Source organism: Oncorhynchus mykiss, chromosome 19, assembly GCF_013265735.2.
Source record: "Oncorhynchus mykiss isolate Arlee chromosome 19, USDA_OmykA_1.1, whole genome shotgun sequence".
NCBI lineage: Eukaryota > Metazoa > Chordata > Actinopteri > Salmoniformes > Salmonidae > Oncorhynchus > Oncorhynchus mykiss.
The window spans coordinates 11,022,578-11,038,516 of record NC_048583.1 but is presented as its reverse complement, the minus strand read 5'-3'; the positions used below and the strand labels follow the sequence as shown (position 1 = coordinate 11,038,516).

Below are 15,939 nucleotides of genomic sequence, written 5' to 3'. Positions count from 1 at the left end.
TGAAATCAACCATTATTGGGTTAAAATATTTAGATTATTCAACTGTCATCCACAACCCGTAAGGCGCAAATCACTAAATGAGAGCAGCAGTGTGATTCACATCAATGTGCTATGTAGCTATCAATAAGTGATCTACGGCGATACGGATACTACACCACTGCTGTCATCCTTGCCTCCAAGCGTTTATTCAAATTGGTTGCCGACAGCAGTCGCACAATTGGAAGACAGGCTTTTCTAGGCTACAGTCCAAGCTATTCCTACTCTTTTCCCACGATCCATCAAACACATTTGGTGTGTCAAGAAACCGAGAAATGTGTAATTTAACAGAGGGTCTCTATTTGTCTGCCTCTTTAGTCCAGGGTGTCGTTGCGAATGTCACACTGCGAGCCCCTGGTGAGATTAAGACTCCTACATTGATAGTTGGTTTAGGCGATTTTACAGCTAGCTAGCTACTTCACATGCTAATATTAACTTTGGTATTATTGTATGTAGCTACGTTTACTAGTTTGCTACCTAACTCGCCAGTCAGCCCATAGAGCGTTGCATGTTTTGTAGTTGACTTGAGCTGCAACAGATTTCCACATGTTGCTACCAACCTTGTAATGACAAAATAAATACTTGTTCGCAAAAAAAAACATTCCAACAGTGCTATTTAACACTGCAAATAAAAGGAATTGTGGTCTTGGGTGGATTTTTCCTTTAAAGCTGTATGGCAACGTAAGAATGGCTCTGTAAATGCTATAAACTTGATTCTTAGTCTGGAGGACAAATTGAATTGTGGAATAACAATTGTCATTAACTATAACACATTGACAAGAACTGTATAGAGACACTTTTAATTGTTGAACCGCAGAATATGAAGGTACATTGCCTTTAATTCCAGTAAATAGATTATGTATTACTTCAGATGTCCATTTTTTGATGGAGAACCAACGAACTGCAGTAGTCTGCTGCTCTCTTGTGGACAACCCACAATTTCACTTTTAAAAAACTCCACCATACTCAGGAAATGGTGTTTATTCATAAGATACTATTTTAAAATTACATGAATTGAATGACTCTTTGATAAAACACTCCTTTGGCTCCCAAAGGTAGGTGTGTGTGGGCGAGTTTGTTTTGCATAGCCCTGTGCACACGGGTGGTTGAAGATTTCACTATAGGACCAATGGTCTAATATGTAAACCAGGCAATGCAAAACAAACTCACCCTGTGTGTGCACGCGTACGAATGACTCTGGTGGTCCACCCAGGTTGGGTCTCTAAGCCATCAGCCCAAGGGGGGCCAGTAGGGTAGGGCTACGTTCCAAATACCTACACTAACATCACTTAGAACGGAGCAATGTAGCATGGAATGCTAGTGTGGGTATTGGAGCAGCTATACAGGTGTCAGGGCTTGAGGAGGATGGGCATGGAGGTCTCTCTGATGGCGGGAGGGTTTGGTCCTTTAGTCGTCCAGGAAGAAGTAGTTCCCACTCTTCTTCTGTTCACAATCCTAGATAAACAACAGATTAGAGAGCAAATGAAATAAAATGGAGTGATGCTGAATGAAATTACTGAAAGTCAATACGTTTACTAAAGGCACAAAAGGGATGTAAATAAACATTTAGGTTTTAAACACAGTATTTCCCTGTACCTTTATGGAATTCATCTTGTTGATCCTTGGTCGGAAGTTGTTGGGGTCTCTCCTGAACGTTATCTCCAGCTGTGATAGGAACTTGTTCATCCCTGCGAGTAAGGTCTGTGGCCTGAGAGGTCAAAAGATGACGGGCCCGTGTTAGTTGTTTAAGAGCTAAACATGGGTTCCTAACAACCCATATCTTAGCATGATTTCAGTCTGTCTTGTCATGAAAATACCACTTCGTCAGACTGGAACATCAATTTCAGTCAGGATTTGACAGTTTGCTTAAAAATCACCCAATAAGCAGTTTGAAGGAGCTAAGAGTTCCATCAAGTTAGAGGAAGAAAACAATAGCCACCACAGATAAGAACATCAGATATTAATAGCCACCACAGATAAGAACAGCCGACGTCATGCTGCTGGGTAAATCAGTGGATGAGACTCATGCCAAATGAATGTGGAGGGTTAACGTACGTGTTGGCAGCGGTGCTTCGCGAGGGAATACCGTCAAACACAATGACGCGGTCAGCCAGGTAGGTGGCCATGATGAAGTCGTGCTCCACCACAAACGCAGTCTTCTTGGCGTGGAGGATGAATCTACAAACAATGAATGTTTCAAAATCAATGGCGTCCATTAAGGTTTGGGAGGTTGTAGGGTTTCTGTATTTCCTGTCAAACAACATATTCAGGGTTTGTGAATGGTACTGCTGTGAGCAATGTACAGCACGAGGTGGATCGCTTTGCTGGAGGTAGAAGTTCACCCCACCCTAACCACAGATCTAGGATCAGAGTGTGTGTGGTTACCTTTTGATGACCTTGGCACACACGAGACGCTGCTCAGAGTCCAGGTAGGCGGAGGGCTCGTCTATCAGGTAGACATCAGCTGGTTTCCCCAGACACAGGGCCATGGCCACCCTCTGCAACTCTCCTCCAGACAGGTTCTGGACCTACAGATACAAGCAGGGGGGGTGCTCATTAGACACCAAATGGAGGAAAACAGACTGAAACAGGGAGTACCTGGACATGTCCAATAAGAAATGCTTGCTTTCATTCTCTGGTCCAGTCTGTATGGTCCATTGGGGCACCGTGTAGCAAAGTGATTTGCATCTGACATGTTTTATTCTGTTCTTAAATGGACAAGTTCAAGTAGTAGTAACGCCCCATTTCGCACCGTTGCAAAAACATTCAATGAGAACTGAACACAACCCAGAAAGCACAACTTACGTCCTGGTCGATGATGCTCTCAATCTGCATAGGCTTCATGACGTCAGTCACAAACTGGGGGTGAGTGTAGGCGTCTCGGATCTTCTCATGAAGCAGAGCCCGCACACTACCCTACAGACAGAGGACATGAGGAAGTTAGTCAGGGGCTGAGGGGCACACTACCCTACAGACAGAGGACATGAGGAAGTTAGTCAAGGGCTGAGAGGCACACTACCCTACAAACAGAGGACATGAGGAAGTTATTCAGGGGCTGAGAGGCACACTACCCTACAGACAGAGGACATGAGGATGTCCTCATGAGATGAGGGGCAGGTGCCTGTTAGAGGTGTGTAGTTGTCAAGGCAGTGACTGGTTGGTACCTACTTTGAATTTGGGGCTGATCTTTTGGGGTTTGTAGCTGACGTTCAGGATAGGCACTTCCCCTTTGGAAGTAATAGAAAATGTTTAGAAAAAAATGGACAGAGTGTACAAAACAATACCTAAAATTGTGTTGCACCACCCCCTTTAGCCTTCAAAACAGTCCCACTTAAATATTTTGTCTTGCCCATTCACCCTCTGCAAGGCACACATACACAATCCATGTCTCAAGGCTTAAAAATCCTTAATTAACCTGTCTCCTCCCCTTCATTTACACTGATTGAAGTGGATTTAACAAGTGACATCAATAAGGGATCATAGCTTTCACCTGGTCAGTCTATGTCATGGAAAGAGCAGGTGTTCCTAATGTTTTGTACACTCAGTGTATATTAGAGTACATGGTTCTAGCAATTAGACGATGTGAAGAGGAACTAAAATTTGTCAAATGTTATTTACCCCCTTCATCTGGTTTCAGACGGCCAGCCAGCATTCTGATGAACGTGGTTTTGCCCGTCCCTGAAAGAGAGGATTTAGAAATAACACATTATATGGAACTTGGTTGAGAAAGACACGCACACACTCCTCCCCCACCTACTCACCATTCTCTCCCAGCATGACCATGATCTCAGAGTCAGTGAACTCTCCTTCCAGGATCTCCAGGGCAAAGTCCCCCATGTTCTTCTTCATGTGGGGGTACTGGTAGTGGCACATCCTCTTGATCTCCTCCTCGTTGGCCGTTTCCGCCACCTAGTGTTGTATTACTACATTATTATGAACTGGACGGATCGAGCCCTGAATGCTGATTGGCTGAAAGACCACATTCCACAAGTAAGACAACAAATATATACTTTCTACTACTCTAACTACGTTGGTAACCAGTTTATAATACCAATAAGGCACCTCTGGGGTTCGTGGCACTGCGTTGCGTCGTGCATAAGAACAGCCCTTTGCCGTGGTATATTGGCCATATGCCACATATCCTCAGGCTTAATTGTATCACATTACCTTGAACACCAGCGATATCTCCCTGAAGCGCAGATTCTCCGTGGGCACATAGCCGTCCAGAAAGATGTTGATGCCTGGATAAAGGAGCGGAGGAAGCCTGGGGTTAGAGGTGAAGTAGTCAAGTGAACAGGACAGGTGTGCATTGGGAAGATATCCATTGGTTGTGGTGATATGCTCCACTGACAGATTGTGAAAAGCTGTGTTACCATTTGGAGGGTAAGTGACAGAGGGGTGGTCTATGGGGTGCTGCGCTAGGCTACGGCCTTAAGGCTTTGAAATATCTGTACCAGTTGGCTCTGCAGCAGACCCATTAGAGTTAGTCCCTAGTGGGGTCAGAGTGGGGGTTTACTGTAGCAGAGATCAAGTTGAGACAGATCTTCATTTGTCTTCACAGACTAGACTGTAGCCTGCCATGTACTGAGGATATACTTTATCCATTGATATCAATGCAAATAATAATAATAATAATAATAATAATAATAAAGTACACATACCAATAGCCAGGGCGTCATTGTGAATGAAGTAAGAGGGTGGTAGAGGTAGTCTTGCCTTCCCTGACTCCAAAGGCCACAGTGACCGCTCCATAAGCACTGGACACTCCTTACAGACCGCGTGGTGTTTATGGTGTAGTATGAAGTGTTTAGGGTCCTACCTTCTCTAACTCCAAAGGGCATAGTGACCACTCCATAGGCGCTGGGCACTCCGTACAGACAGCAGATGAAGTCAGACAGGTAGTCCAGCACACTCAGGTCGTGTTCCACCACTATGATGTATCTGGGAGAGTGGACAAAATAAGAGTCAAGAGTCTACAAGACAAGAAAAAGCTGATGGAAGAACAGTGGATAATGTTCAAGTAGGCATAAAACCAAAAGTAAACCAAGTGAAATAGGGCGGAACAACCAGGTTGGTGTTTACTAGGAATATAGCAGTACTGCCTGAATTTGTCCAATGAGAAACTATGTTTTTTATTTTTCCGTTGCAAAACGCTTTGCTACTGTATGCCCTTTTGAACAGGACCCAGGTCTCTAGTGAGAGCATCATGTAATGTAACAGACCTGTCTGGGGAGATGAGGGAGCGGATGGTGACGGCAGCTCTTAGACGTTGCTTAACATCCAGGTAACTGGACGGCTCGTCAAACATGAAGCTGGAAGGAACCACATAAAGAGAGCCGTGTTAAGAACCACAACATATTCAGTCTTGGACGGCTTCCACTGAAGCTGGTGCTGTTGACTTACATGTCTGCTCTCTGGATGCAGACCACAGCGATGGCAAAGCGCTGCAGCTCTCCTCCTGATAGGTCCTCCACATTCCTCTCCCTGAGATGAGTCAGATCTGGGACAGGAGACATTAAATAAACAGCTGGCCAAATTGTATATTTTACTGACAACTTGACTGTAGAAGTGGGTCAAGTAGAGGTCGACCGATTAATCGGAATGGGTGATTAATTAGGGCCGATTTCAAGTTTTCATAACAATCGGTAATCGGCATTTTTGGACACCGATTATGGCCAATTACATTGCACTCCACGAGGAGACTGCGTGGCAGGCCGACTACCTGTTACGCGAGTGCAGCAAGGAGCCACGGTAAGTTGCTAGCTAGCATTAAAGTTATCTTATTAAAAAGAACAATCAATCTTAATATAGTCACTAGTTAACTACACATGGTTGATGACATTACTAGTGTATCTAGCTTGTCCTGCGTTGCATATAATCGATATGGTGCCTGTTGATTAAATGATAAATTACAGCCTATTTCCCCAATGGGTGATTTAACAAGCGCATTCGCGAAAAAAGCACTGTCGTTGCACCAATGTGTACCTAAACATAAACGCCTTTCTTAAAATCAGTATATTTTTTTTAACCTGCATATTTAGTTAACATTTCCTGCTAACATGAATTTATTTTTAACTAGGGAAATTGTGTCACTTCTCTTGCGTTCTGTGCAAGCAGAGTCAGGGTATATGCAGCAGTTTGGGCTGCCTGGCTCGTTGCGAACTGTGTGAAGACAATTTCTTCCTAACAAATACCGTAATTAATTTGCCAGAATTGTACATGAATATGACATAACATTGAAGGTTGTGTAATGTAACAGCAATATTTAGACTTAGGGATGCCACCCGTTAGATAAAATGCTTAACGGTTCCGTATTTCACTGAAAGAATAAACATTTTGTTTTTGAAATTATAGTTTACGGATTTGACCACATTAATGACCTAAAGCTCGTATTTCTGTGTGTTATTACATTATAATGAAGTCAATGATTTGATAGAGCAGTCTGACTGAGCGGTGGTAGGCAGCAGAAGGCTCGTAAGCATTCATTCAAACAGCACATTCCTGCATTTGCCAGCAGCTCTTCGCTGTGCTTCAAGCATTGCGCTGTTTATGACTTCAAGCCTATCAACTCCCGAGATTAGGCTGGCAATACTAAACATCCAATAGTCAAAGGTATATGAAATACAAATGGTATAGAGCGAAAGAGTCCTATAATAAGTACTTCTTACCTGGGAATACTGAAGACTTGTGTTAAAAGGAACTTAAACGTTAGCTTTTTTACATGGCACATATTGCACTTTTACTTCTCCAACACATTTTTGCATTATTTAAACCAAATTGAACAGGGTTCATTATTTATTTGAGACTAAATTGATTTTATTGATGTATTTATATTATGTTAAAATAGTGTTCATTCAGTAATGCTGTAATGTAATAATAAAATAATAAAAATGTAATAATAAAAAAAATATATATATATATAATTTTTAAAAACGGACGATTAATCGGGATCGGCTTTTTTTGGTCCTCCAATAATCGGTATTGGCGTTGAAAAATCATAATCGGTCGACCTCTAGTCAAAAGGATTTTTTTCAAAAACATAAATGGAAAGAGTTGGGATTACATATACACAAATTATAGACAAGAAGAGAAAAGACAAGGTGAGAAACCAATCTAAACTTACCAAGCTGCTCACAGACGATGGTCTCAGTCTTGGAGTCGTCTTTCCTGCTCAGAATGGAGCCCACAGTCCCCTAGTGGCAGAACACAGCACTACTGTTAGCCCGTCAGACAACAGATCTGTGTATCTGGAACGCACCAATTCTATCCCCGCATTAATTTCTACAGGTCTGAACCCACACCCACAGGCTTGACTGACCTTGACAGTCTTGGGGATCTGGTCAACGTACTGGGGCTTGACGATGGCTTTCAGGTCATCCTCTAGGATCTTGGTAAAGTAGTTCTGGAGCTCAGAGCCACGGAAGTAGGTCAGGATCTCCTGCCAGTCTGGTGGAGCCTGGTGGAGGAACGGGAGAGAATTGAGCTTTTGAAACTAGGGGTAAGAGCGATGGTAACACAGCACAGTCTTTTAGTAACTAGTTGCATTTCAGTCATTTAGCTGACATTGTAAGGTCATTCTGCTGACATAATTATGCAGAGGGACTTAAGTGACCCTTTAAACATTGTAAAGCTAGATAATAATGTATTAGACATCTGGCTACATTCTCTACAAGGCTGTGTCATAAAACTAATAGTTACACACTTACATCGAACTTCCCCAAGTTAGGCTTCTGTTTTCCAGCCAGAATTTTCAGCGCCGTAGATTTCCCGATTCCGTTGGTGCCCACAAGTCCCAGAACCTCTCCAGGTCTGGGAATGGGTAATCTGGAATGGAATATGGCACAAGTACAGTCCATGGATTCAAGAGAAACAAACACTCATTGAGATTAGGCCTACAGGTCTATGAGACAAACACAGCTCTCTTTACCTTGAAAAGTAACCCACCTATGCAACTTGAAGGAGTTGGCACAGTATCTGTGAGTTGTCTCTTTCTCGAGGTTGCTTGGCAAGTTGACAATAGACAAGGCCCCAAATGGACATTTCTGGAATAAAAATAAATAAGTCAGTGCTAAGTAATCAGGACTGAAGGAAAATGCATAAAGAAAAAACTACTCGTCCACATCTCCTATCAATAGCGTGTCAGTCATTTTGTTACGATTTTACCTTGACACAGATGCCACAACCGATACAGAGCGATTCGGAAATCCACACAATTTTGCTCTGAGCTGTGACTTCTATGCACAGTTTGCCTGCAAGACAAAACGATTACAAAGACGAATGACAATTGAGTCTTGAAAAAAGTCAACATGGACCATTTCAACTGTACATAACTTGAGGTATTATCATTTAGGCTACTGCCTCAAGACCGGAGGAATTAGTTATAGTGTATGTGTCAGTGATATTATAATAGGCCTAGATTCTCAAGTACAAGGTTCAGCACAGTAGGAAAGGATGCAACACAAGTCTTACCCATCCGAACCACAGGGCAGCTCTTCTTGCACTCTTGCCTGCATTTCTTTGGCTTGCATTTGTCATGATTCACAATGGCGATTCTGGTGTTTTTCTCCGACATTCTGCCTGCCTCTTGTCAATTCTTGGCGGCGCAGAATCCCTCCCCAGAGTACTGCGATACAGAGATATGAGAGTTTAGATCAGACAAGGGTTAGGCCTGTAGCGTCTGCAGAGACAGTGAGTCAGATTAATAACAGTTTGGATGAATGAATACAGAAATGGCCTGTAAATTACTATTTGTATTTATTATGGATTTCCATTAGCTGCTGCCAAGGCAGTAACTAGTCATCCTGGGGTCCAGCAAAATTAAGGCAGTTATACAATTTTAAAAACATTACAATACATTCACAACAGATTTCACAACACATTAAGTGTGTGCCCCAAATCTGGGTGAGGCAAGAGAGAAGAATGTATCTAGTTATTTCTCTCTCGTATCCATCTCCCACTTCGAGACAAGCAAGCAAGATGGATAACGTTATAACTTAGTAGGTACAATTAGATAACGAGTAACAATGAAACAATGATAGCGATTAGCAAAGAGACAGAGACTAGCTGAGCAGTGCGTATGCCACTGACAGTTTAGCTAGCTACATTAGCAAGTTTGTCAACTAACACTTAGTTTACCCTAGCTAGCTACGTTACCCTAACGGTCACTTCATCCAAATCAGCTGGCAGGCGACACTGTTGGCTATACAAACTAGCTAGCCAGCGTACTAGTATCAGTGATCTATAATTAAACACGTGGCAATTTAAGTGTCAGTTATAAACTATCAAATGAACGAACAGCTGTCATGTGAAAACAGATGCGGCTATGATACACTAGCTAGCAAGCTAACGTTAGCTAGCTAATTGGCTAACGAACAGTGCTGACGTTTAAGCTAGCTCTGTTAGCTAGCCAGCTGGAAAAGCAGCCCATTAAAATGTTATTTGACAAGTTTGTCATTAATATAATTTATATATCAATCCAACTCACCCAGAAACACCCGAAGAGTGTTCTCGGCCTCCAGGTATGATATTTTTGGTTTTAAAGTGTCGTTTTACTACGGTGTTTTATTAAACAACGTGTTCTCAACAGGGACAGAACGCCGGGAGAAAAATGGCGCTCCCATGCGTAAAGTTTAGCGACGTCCAGCAATGCGTCGCTGTGACGTAGGTATCTACGAGAATAAAAAGTGGGAATAGGTTATTTGAGGTGATGGCAACGCAGAACTATTAGACATTCATAAAAATAAATTGAAGTGTATGATCAGAAATGTTTAATTGAATTTGTGAGGCCTTCAATGTAAACTCAAGTTGATGTATCATTTTACCTCTGTAAAATACAATGGCTTAATTTAATAAATGAAAGTGTGCCAATGGGTTCACCATGCCATCAAATGAATAAAAGGGAAATATGTTACTTATCGAAAACAAGTTATTTTAACTACATAGGCCCATTGATGCTAAGATGTTTAGAAATATGAATCATAATTTAAGGCATCTCTGGCTGCAGTGCAACTGGTGTCTTCAATGTCGTGGCACATACTGTATCAGAATGCAGAATGAGACAAAGTGAGTATCCTTAAACCACCATAGGCCTACTCAAATCAGACCAAATTTAATTTAATTGGTCACATTTAGTTTAATTGGTCACATACATATATTTAGCAGATGTTATTGCGAGTCTAGCGAAACGTTTGTGTTCTTAGCTCCAACAGTGCAGAATATCTAAAAAATACACAACAATACACACATCTAAAACTAAATGAATGGAATTAAGAAATATTGAAATATTAGGATGAGCAATGTCAGAATCCTGAGTATATGACCAAAAGTATGTGGACACCTGCTAGTCAAACATCTCATTCCAAAATCATGGAATGAGATGGTCCCCTCTTTGCTGCTATAACAGCCTTCACTCTTCTGGGAAGGAAAGCGGATACCAAGTCAGTTGTACAACTGAATTCTTTCAACTGAAATGTGTCTTCCGCATTTAACCAGACCTCTCTGAATCAGAGAGGTGCGGGGGGCTGCCTTAATAGACATCCATGTCTTCAGCACCCGGGGAACAGGGGCAGAAGAACATATTTTTTACCTTGTCAGTTCGGGGATTCAATTCAGCAATCTTTCGGTTACTGGCCCAATGCTCTAACCACTAGGCTACCTGCTGCTAGATGTTGGAACATTTCTGCGGGGGACTTGCCTCCATTCAACCACAAGAGCATTAGTGAGGTCGGCACTGATGTTGAGCAATTAGGCCTAGCTCGCAATAGGCATTCCAATTCATCCCAAAGTTGTTCGATGGGGTTTAGGTCAGGGCTCTGTGCAGGCCAGTCAAGTTATTCCATGCAAATCTTGACAAACGATTTCTGTATGAACCTTGCTTCGTGCACAGGGGCATTGTCATGCTGAAACAGGAAAGGGCCTTATCCAAACTGTTACCACAAAGTTGGAAGCACAGCATGGTCTAGAATGCCATTGTATGATGTAGCATTAAGATTTCCATTCACTGGATCTAAGGGGCCTAGCCCAAAACATGAAAAAGAGCCCCAGACCATTATTCCTTCTCCATCAAACTTTACAGTTGGCACTATGCATTGGGGCAGGTAGCGTTCTCCTGGCATCCGCCAAATACAGATTTGTCCGTCGGACTGCCAGATGTTGAAGCGTATATTTGTATAACTCTAGAGAATGTGTTTCCACTTCTCCAGAGTCCAATGGTGGCGAACGTTAAACCACTCCAGCCAACGCTTGGCATTGGGCATGGTGATCTTAGGCTTGTGTGCGGCTGCTCGGCCATGGAAATCCATTTCATGAAACTCCAGATGAACAGTTATTGTGCTGACGTTGCTTCCAGAGGAAGTTTGAAACTCTGTAGTGAGTGTTGCAATTGAGGACAGATGATTTTGACGCGCTACGCTCTTCAGCACTCGGCGGTCCCGTTCTGTGAGCTTGTGTGGGCTACCACTTTGCGGCTGAGCTATTGTTGCTCATAGACGTTTCCACTTCACAATAACAGCACTTAGAGTTGAACAGGGCAGCTAAAGCAAGGCAGACATTTGACTGACTTGTTGGAAAGGTGGCATCCTATGATGGTGAAAGTCACTGAGCTCTTCAGTAAGGCCATTTTACTGCCAACTTGTGTCTATGGAGATTGCATGGCTGTGCGCTTGATTTTATACACCTGTCAGCAACGGGTTTGGCTGAAATAATATACATTTTGGACAGTATGTGGATAGACTATTTAGTAAATCTGAGAATACTATATGTAAAGCAATAGTTAAATAGGATGGCCTTGACTAGAATACAGTATATACCTATGAAATGGGTATATAAATACCCAGTACCCATATAAGTGACCAGTGTGACCATGTCTATGTACATAGGGCAGCAGCCTCTAAGGTGCAAGACTGAGTTACCGGGTGGTAGCCGGCTAGTGACAGTGACTAAGTTCAGGGAAGGGTACTGTGGGGAGGCCGGATAGTGATGGCTGTTAAATAACAGTCTAATGGCCTTGAGATAAAATATGTTTTTCAGTCTCTTCGTCCCAGTTTTGATGCACCTTTACTAACCTCGCCTTCTGGATGATAGCGGGGTTAACAGTCAGTGGCTCGGGTGGCTGAGGTCATTGATGATCTTCTTGGCCTTCCTGACACCGGGTCCTGGAGGGCAGACAGTGATGCATTGGGAAGACCGCACCAGCCTTATTCAACTAATAAAAGACTGGACGATCTGACCAGAGAGGTCCAGGACCTGAAGAACAGCTTGCAGTTCTCCCAGGGTCAGCTCGGTGAGTTGAAACAGGAGAACGGCAAGATGACAGCAATCTGTAAGTCATCGAGAGAGGACATCAGTTCTGTATGTGAATCCTTGAATCCATGAAAACATTGACGGATAAATCTCAAGGGACAATCAATGCGGAATAACATGGTTGTGGACGCAATTGCAGAATCTCCACATGAGACCTGGACAGAGTCTGAGGACAAAGTGAGGGAAATGATCTCTGAGAAATTGAAGACCACAGGAAGATTGAAGTGGAGTGCGCCCACAGGACTGGAAAACCCACTACCAGCGTAAGTGACAGGCCCAGGCCAATAGTGGTCAAGTTCCTGAGGTTCAAGGAGAAGGTAGCTGTTCTGGAAAGTGCCAAGAATTTGTGAGGAACATATACTGTATCTTCCTCAACGAGGACTATCCTGAAGCTGTGCACCAGAAGAGGAAATAACTTTTCCCAGTCATGAAAGATGCCAGAGCGCGTGGGGACATTGCTTACATCTGCTATGACAGGCTCATTGTCCACCCTCCCTCCCAGAAGTCTGGAAGGGATGAGAGAGCCAAGCCTATGGGTTCGTAGTTTCAACCCCACAGCACACACACAGCACACACACACCAATTGATTAATGGACCGTTGAATGTATATTCTTTCCTCTTGCTTTGTTTTCTCTTTTCCATATTATGTCTATCTCTAATAAGCTACACAGGAAAGGGCTGAAAATAGCCCATATTAATATACGTGGCCTTAGAAATAAGGTTAAGGAAATCAATAACTTGCTAACATCAGATAACATTATTATATTAGCCGTTTCTGAGACTCAGATAATTCATTTGATGATACAGCAGTTGCAATACAAGGATATAACATCTATAGAAGAGACAGGAATGCTCATGGGGGAGGTGTTGCTGTATATATTCAGAGCCATATCCCTGTAATGCTTAGAGAAGATCTTATGTCAAGTGTTATTGAACTGTTGTGGTTGCAGGTTCACATGGCACATCTAAAGCCTTTTCTTTTGGGGTTTTGCTTTAGGCCACCAAGTGCTAACAGTCAGTAACTAAATAATATGTGTGAAATGCTTGATAGTGTATGTGATGTAAACAGAAAGATATACCTTTTTGGGGACCTGAATATTGACAGGTTTTCATCAAGCTGTCCACTCAAGAGGAAGCTTCTCACTGTAACCAGTGCCTGTAATCTGGTTCAGGTTATTAATCAACCTACCAGGGTGTTTACAAACACTACAGGAACAACATCATGTATCACATGTGTAGTGTCACGGCTGTTGGAAGGACTAGACCAAGGTGCAGCATGGTAAGCATACATTTTCTCTTTATTCAAAAATGATGCCAACAAAACGAAGAACAAAAACCAAACCGTGAAGCTTTGGGCTATGTGCACAAATACTTATTTTCCACCATAATTTGCAAATAAATTCATAAAAAATCCTACAATGTGATTTCTTTTTCTCACTTTGTCTGTCATAGTTGAAGTGTACCTATGATGAAAATTACAGGCCTCTCTCATCTTTTTAAGTGGGAGAACTTGCACAATTGGTGGCTGACTAAATACTTTTTTGCCCCACTGTAAGTATGGTTCTCAATCAGAGACAACGATAAGACAGCTGTCCCTGATTGAGAACCATACCAGGCCAAGACATAGAAATATAACATAGAAAAAAGAACATAGACTACCCACCCCAACTCACGCCCTGACCAACCTAACACAAAGACATAAAAATAAACTAAGGTCAGAACGTGACAATACCCTCCCCCCAAAGGTGCAGACTCCGGCCGCAAAACCTGAACCTATAGGGGACGGTCTGGGTGGGCGTCTGTCCGCGGTGGCGGCTCTGGAGCGGGACGTGGACCCCACTCCACCATTATCTTGGCCCACTTAAGTGGCGCCCTTGGTGCGGCGACCCTCGCCACCGACCTCGGACTGGGGACCCCTAAAGCAGGCCCCGAATGGACGGGAGATTCCGGCAGCACCGGACAGGCGGGAGACTCCGGCAGCGCCGGAGTAAAGGGCGATTCCGGCAGCGCCGGAGTGAAGGGCGGCTCCAGCAGCTCCGGAGTGAAGGGCGGCTCCTGACTGACGGGCGGCTCTGGCAGCTCCTGACTGACGGGCATCTTTCATCGAACATAAGATATTACAGTTTTTAATGTCTCGTTGGTCGGATAATCTTGATCGTAGATCATCAATTTTATTTTCCAATGATTGCATGTTGACCAATAGAACATATGGTAGTGAGAGTTTGCCCGCTCGCCTATGAATTCTCAGGAGGCAGCCCAACCTCCGCCCCCCTTTTCTCCGTCTTTTCTTCACGCAAATGACGGTGATTTGGGCCTGTTCCCGGGAAAGCAGTATATCCCTTTGTCGAACTCGTTAAAGTGATGGAAAGTGATTTTTCCATTAAATGATGGAAAAAAACTTGGTCAGTACTTTAAATTAAATTATGGGCAGAAAGACAAATTCAACTCCATCTTTCATTGAATCAGATGGCTTATTCATCAGGAAACCATTTGATGTTGCCAATTACTTTAATCATTACTTCATTGTCAAAGTGGGCAAACTTAGGCAGGAAATGCCAATAACGAACAGTATTCTTGCATAAAAAGTTAGTGTGGGAGAGGTGGTAAAATCAATAATGACAAACCACCTGGCATTGACAACTTAGATGGCAAGCTACTGAGGATGGTAGCTGACTCTACAGCCACTCCTATCTGTCATATCTTTAATCTGAGCCTGGAGGAAAGTGTTTGTCCTCAGGCCTGGAGGGAAGCCAAAGCAATTCCGCTACCCAAGAGTGGTAAAGTGTCCTTTCTAGTTCTAACAGCAGACCAATAAGCCTGCTGCCAGCACGTACAGCACGTACTGCACTGACACAAATGACTGTTGATTGGTTGAAAGAAATTGATAATAAGAATATTATGGGAGCTGTACTGTTACATTTCAGTGCAGCCTTTGATATTATTGACCATAACGAATGTGTAATGGCTTTTTCCATGTAGTGGATTCAGAGCTATCTATCGACTAGAACTCAGAGGGTTTTCTTTAATGGAAGCTTCTCTAACGTCAAACATGTAAAGTGTGGTGAAATAGCATTTCTATTTTTACCAATGACCTGCCACTGGCATTTAACAAAGCATGGGTGTCCATGTATGCTAATGATTCAACCATATACGCATCAGCAAACACAGCTAATGAAGTCACTGAAACCCTTAACAAAGAGTTGCAGTCTGTTTTGGAATGGGTGGCCAGTAATAAACTGGTCCTGAACATCTCCAAAACTAAGAGCAATGTATTTGGTACAAATCATTCCCTAAGTTCTACACCTCAGCTGAATCTGATAATGAATGGTGTGGCTGTTGAACAAGTTGAGGAGACTAAATTACTTGGTGTTACCATAGATTGTAAACTGTCATGGTCGAAACATATAGATTCAATGGTTGGTAAGATGGGGAGAGATCTGTCCGTAGTAAAGAGATGCTCTGCTTTTTTGACACCACACTCCAAAAAGCAAGTTCTGCAGGCTCTAGTTTTGTGTTATCTTGATTATTGTCGTGTGGCCGAGTGCTGCAAGGAAAGACCTAGTTAAGCTGCAGCTGGCCCAGAACAGAGCCTCACATCTTGCT

At 43.0% G+C, this 15,939-nt stretch overlaps 1 protein-coding gene across 1 annotated transcript; it reads right to left on the bottom strand.

Moving 5' to 3' along the window:
- Nucleotides 1-820: 820 nt before the first annotated feature.
- On the bottom strand, nt 821-9,694 carry LOC110497365 (ATP-binding cassette sub-family E member 1). Its single transcript, XM_021573433.2, has 19 exons — nt 9,521-9,694; nt 8,506-8,659; nt 8,200-8,285; nt 7,981-8,078; nt 7,743-7,860; nt 7,355-7,492; nt 7,160-7,229; nt 5,440-5,536; nt 5,259-5,348; nt 4,856-4,977; nt 4,204-4,277; nt 3,798-3,945; nt 3,655-3,714; nt 3,205-3,263; nt 2,842-2,952; nt 2,422-2,564; nt 2,092-2,214; nt 1,633-1,744; nt 821-1,491 (listed from the first exon to the last, which is right to left on the bottom strand). The coding sequence occupies exons 2-19, from the start codon at nt 8,606-8,608 to the stop codon at nt 1,444-1,446; spliced, it is 1,800 nt and encodes a 599-aa protein (XP_021429108.1). The 5' UTR covers nt 8,609-8,659; nt 9,521-9,694; the 3' UTR covers nt 821-1,443.
- Between the last annotated feature and the right edge of the window lie 6,245 nt (nt 9,695-15,939).

What these genes read in the sequence shown, in the direction of transcription:
- LOC110497365 (XM_021573433.2), bottom strand. Translation starts at nt 8,608, where the DNA reads ATGTCGGAGAAAAACACCAGAATCGCCATTGTGAATCATGACAAATGC. An exon ending in TCCCTCATCTCCCCAGACAG is followed by an intron (nt 4,978 to 5,258) that starts GTCTGTTACATT and finishes CCACTCTCCCAG; the next exon opens with ATACATCATAGTGGTGGAAC. An exon ending in GGTCATGCTGGGAGAGAATG is followed by an intron (nt 3,715 to 3,797) that starts GTGAGTAGGTGG and finishes CCTCTCTTTCAG; the next exon opens with GGACGGGCAAAACCACGTTC.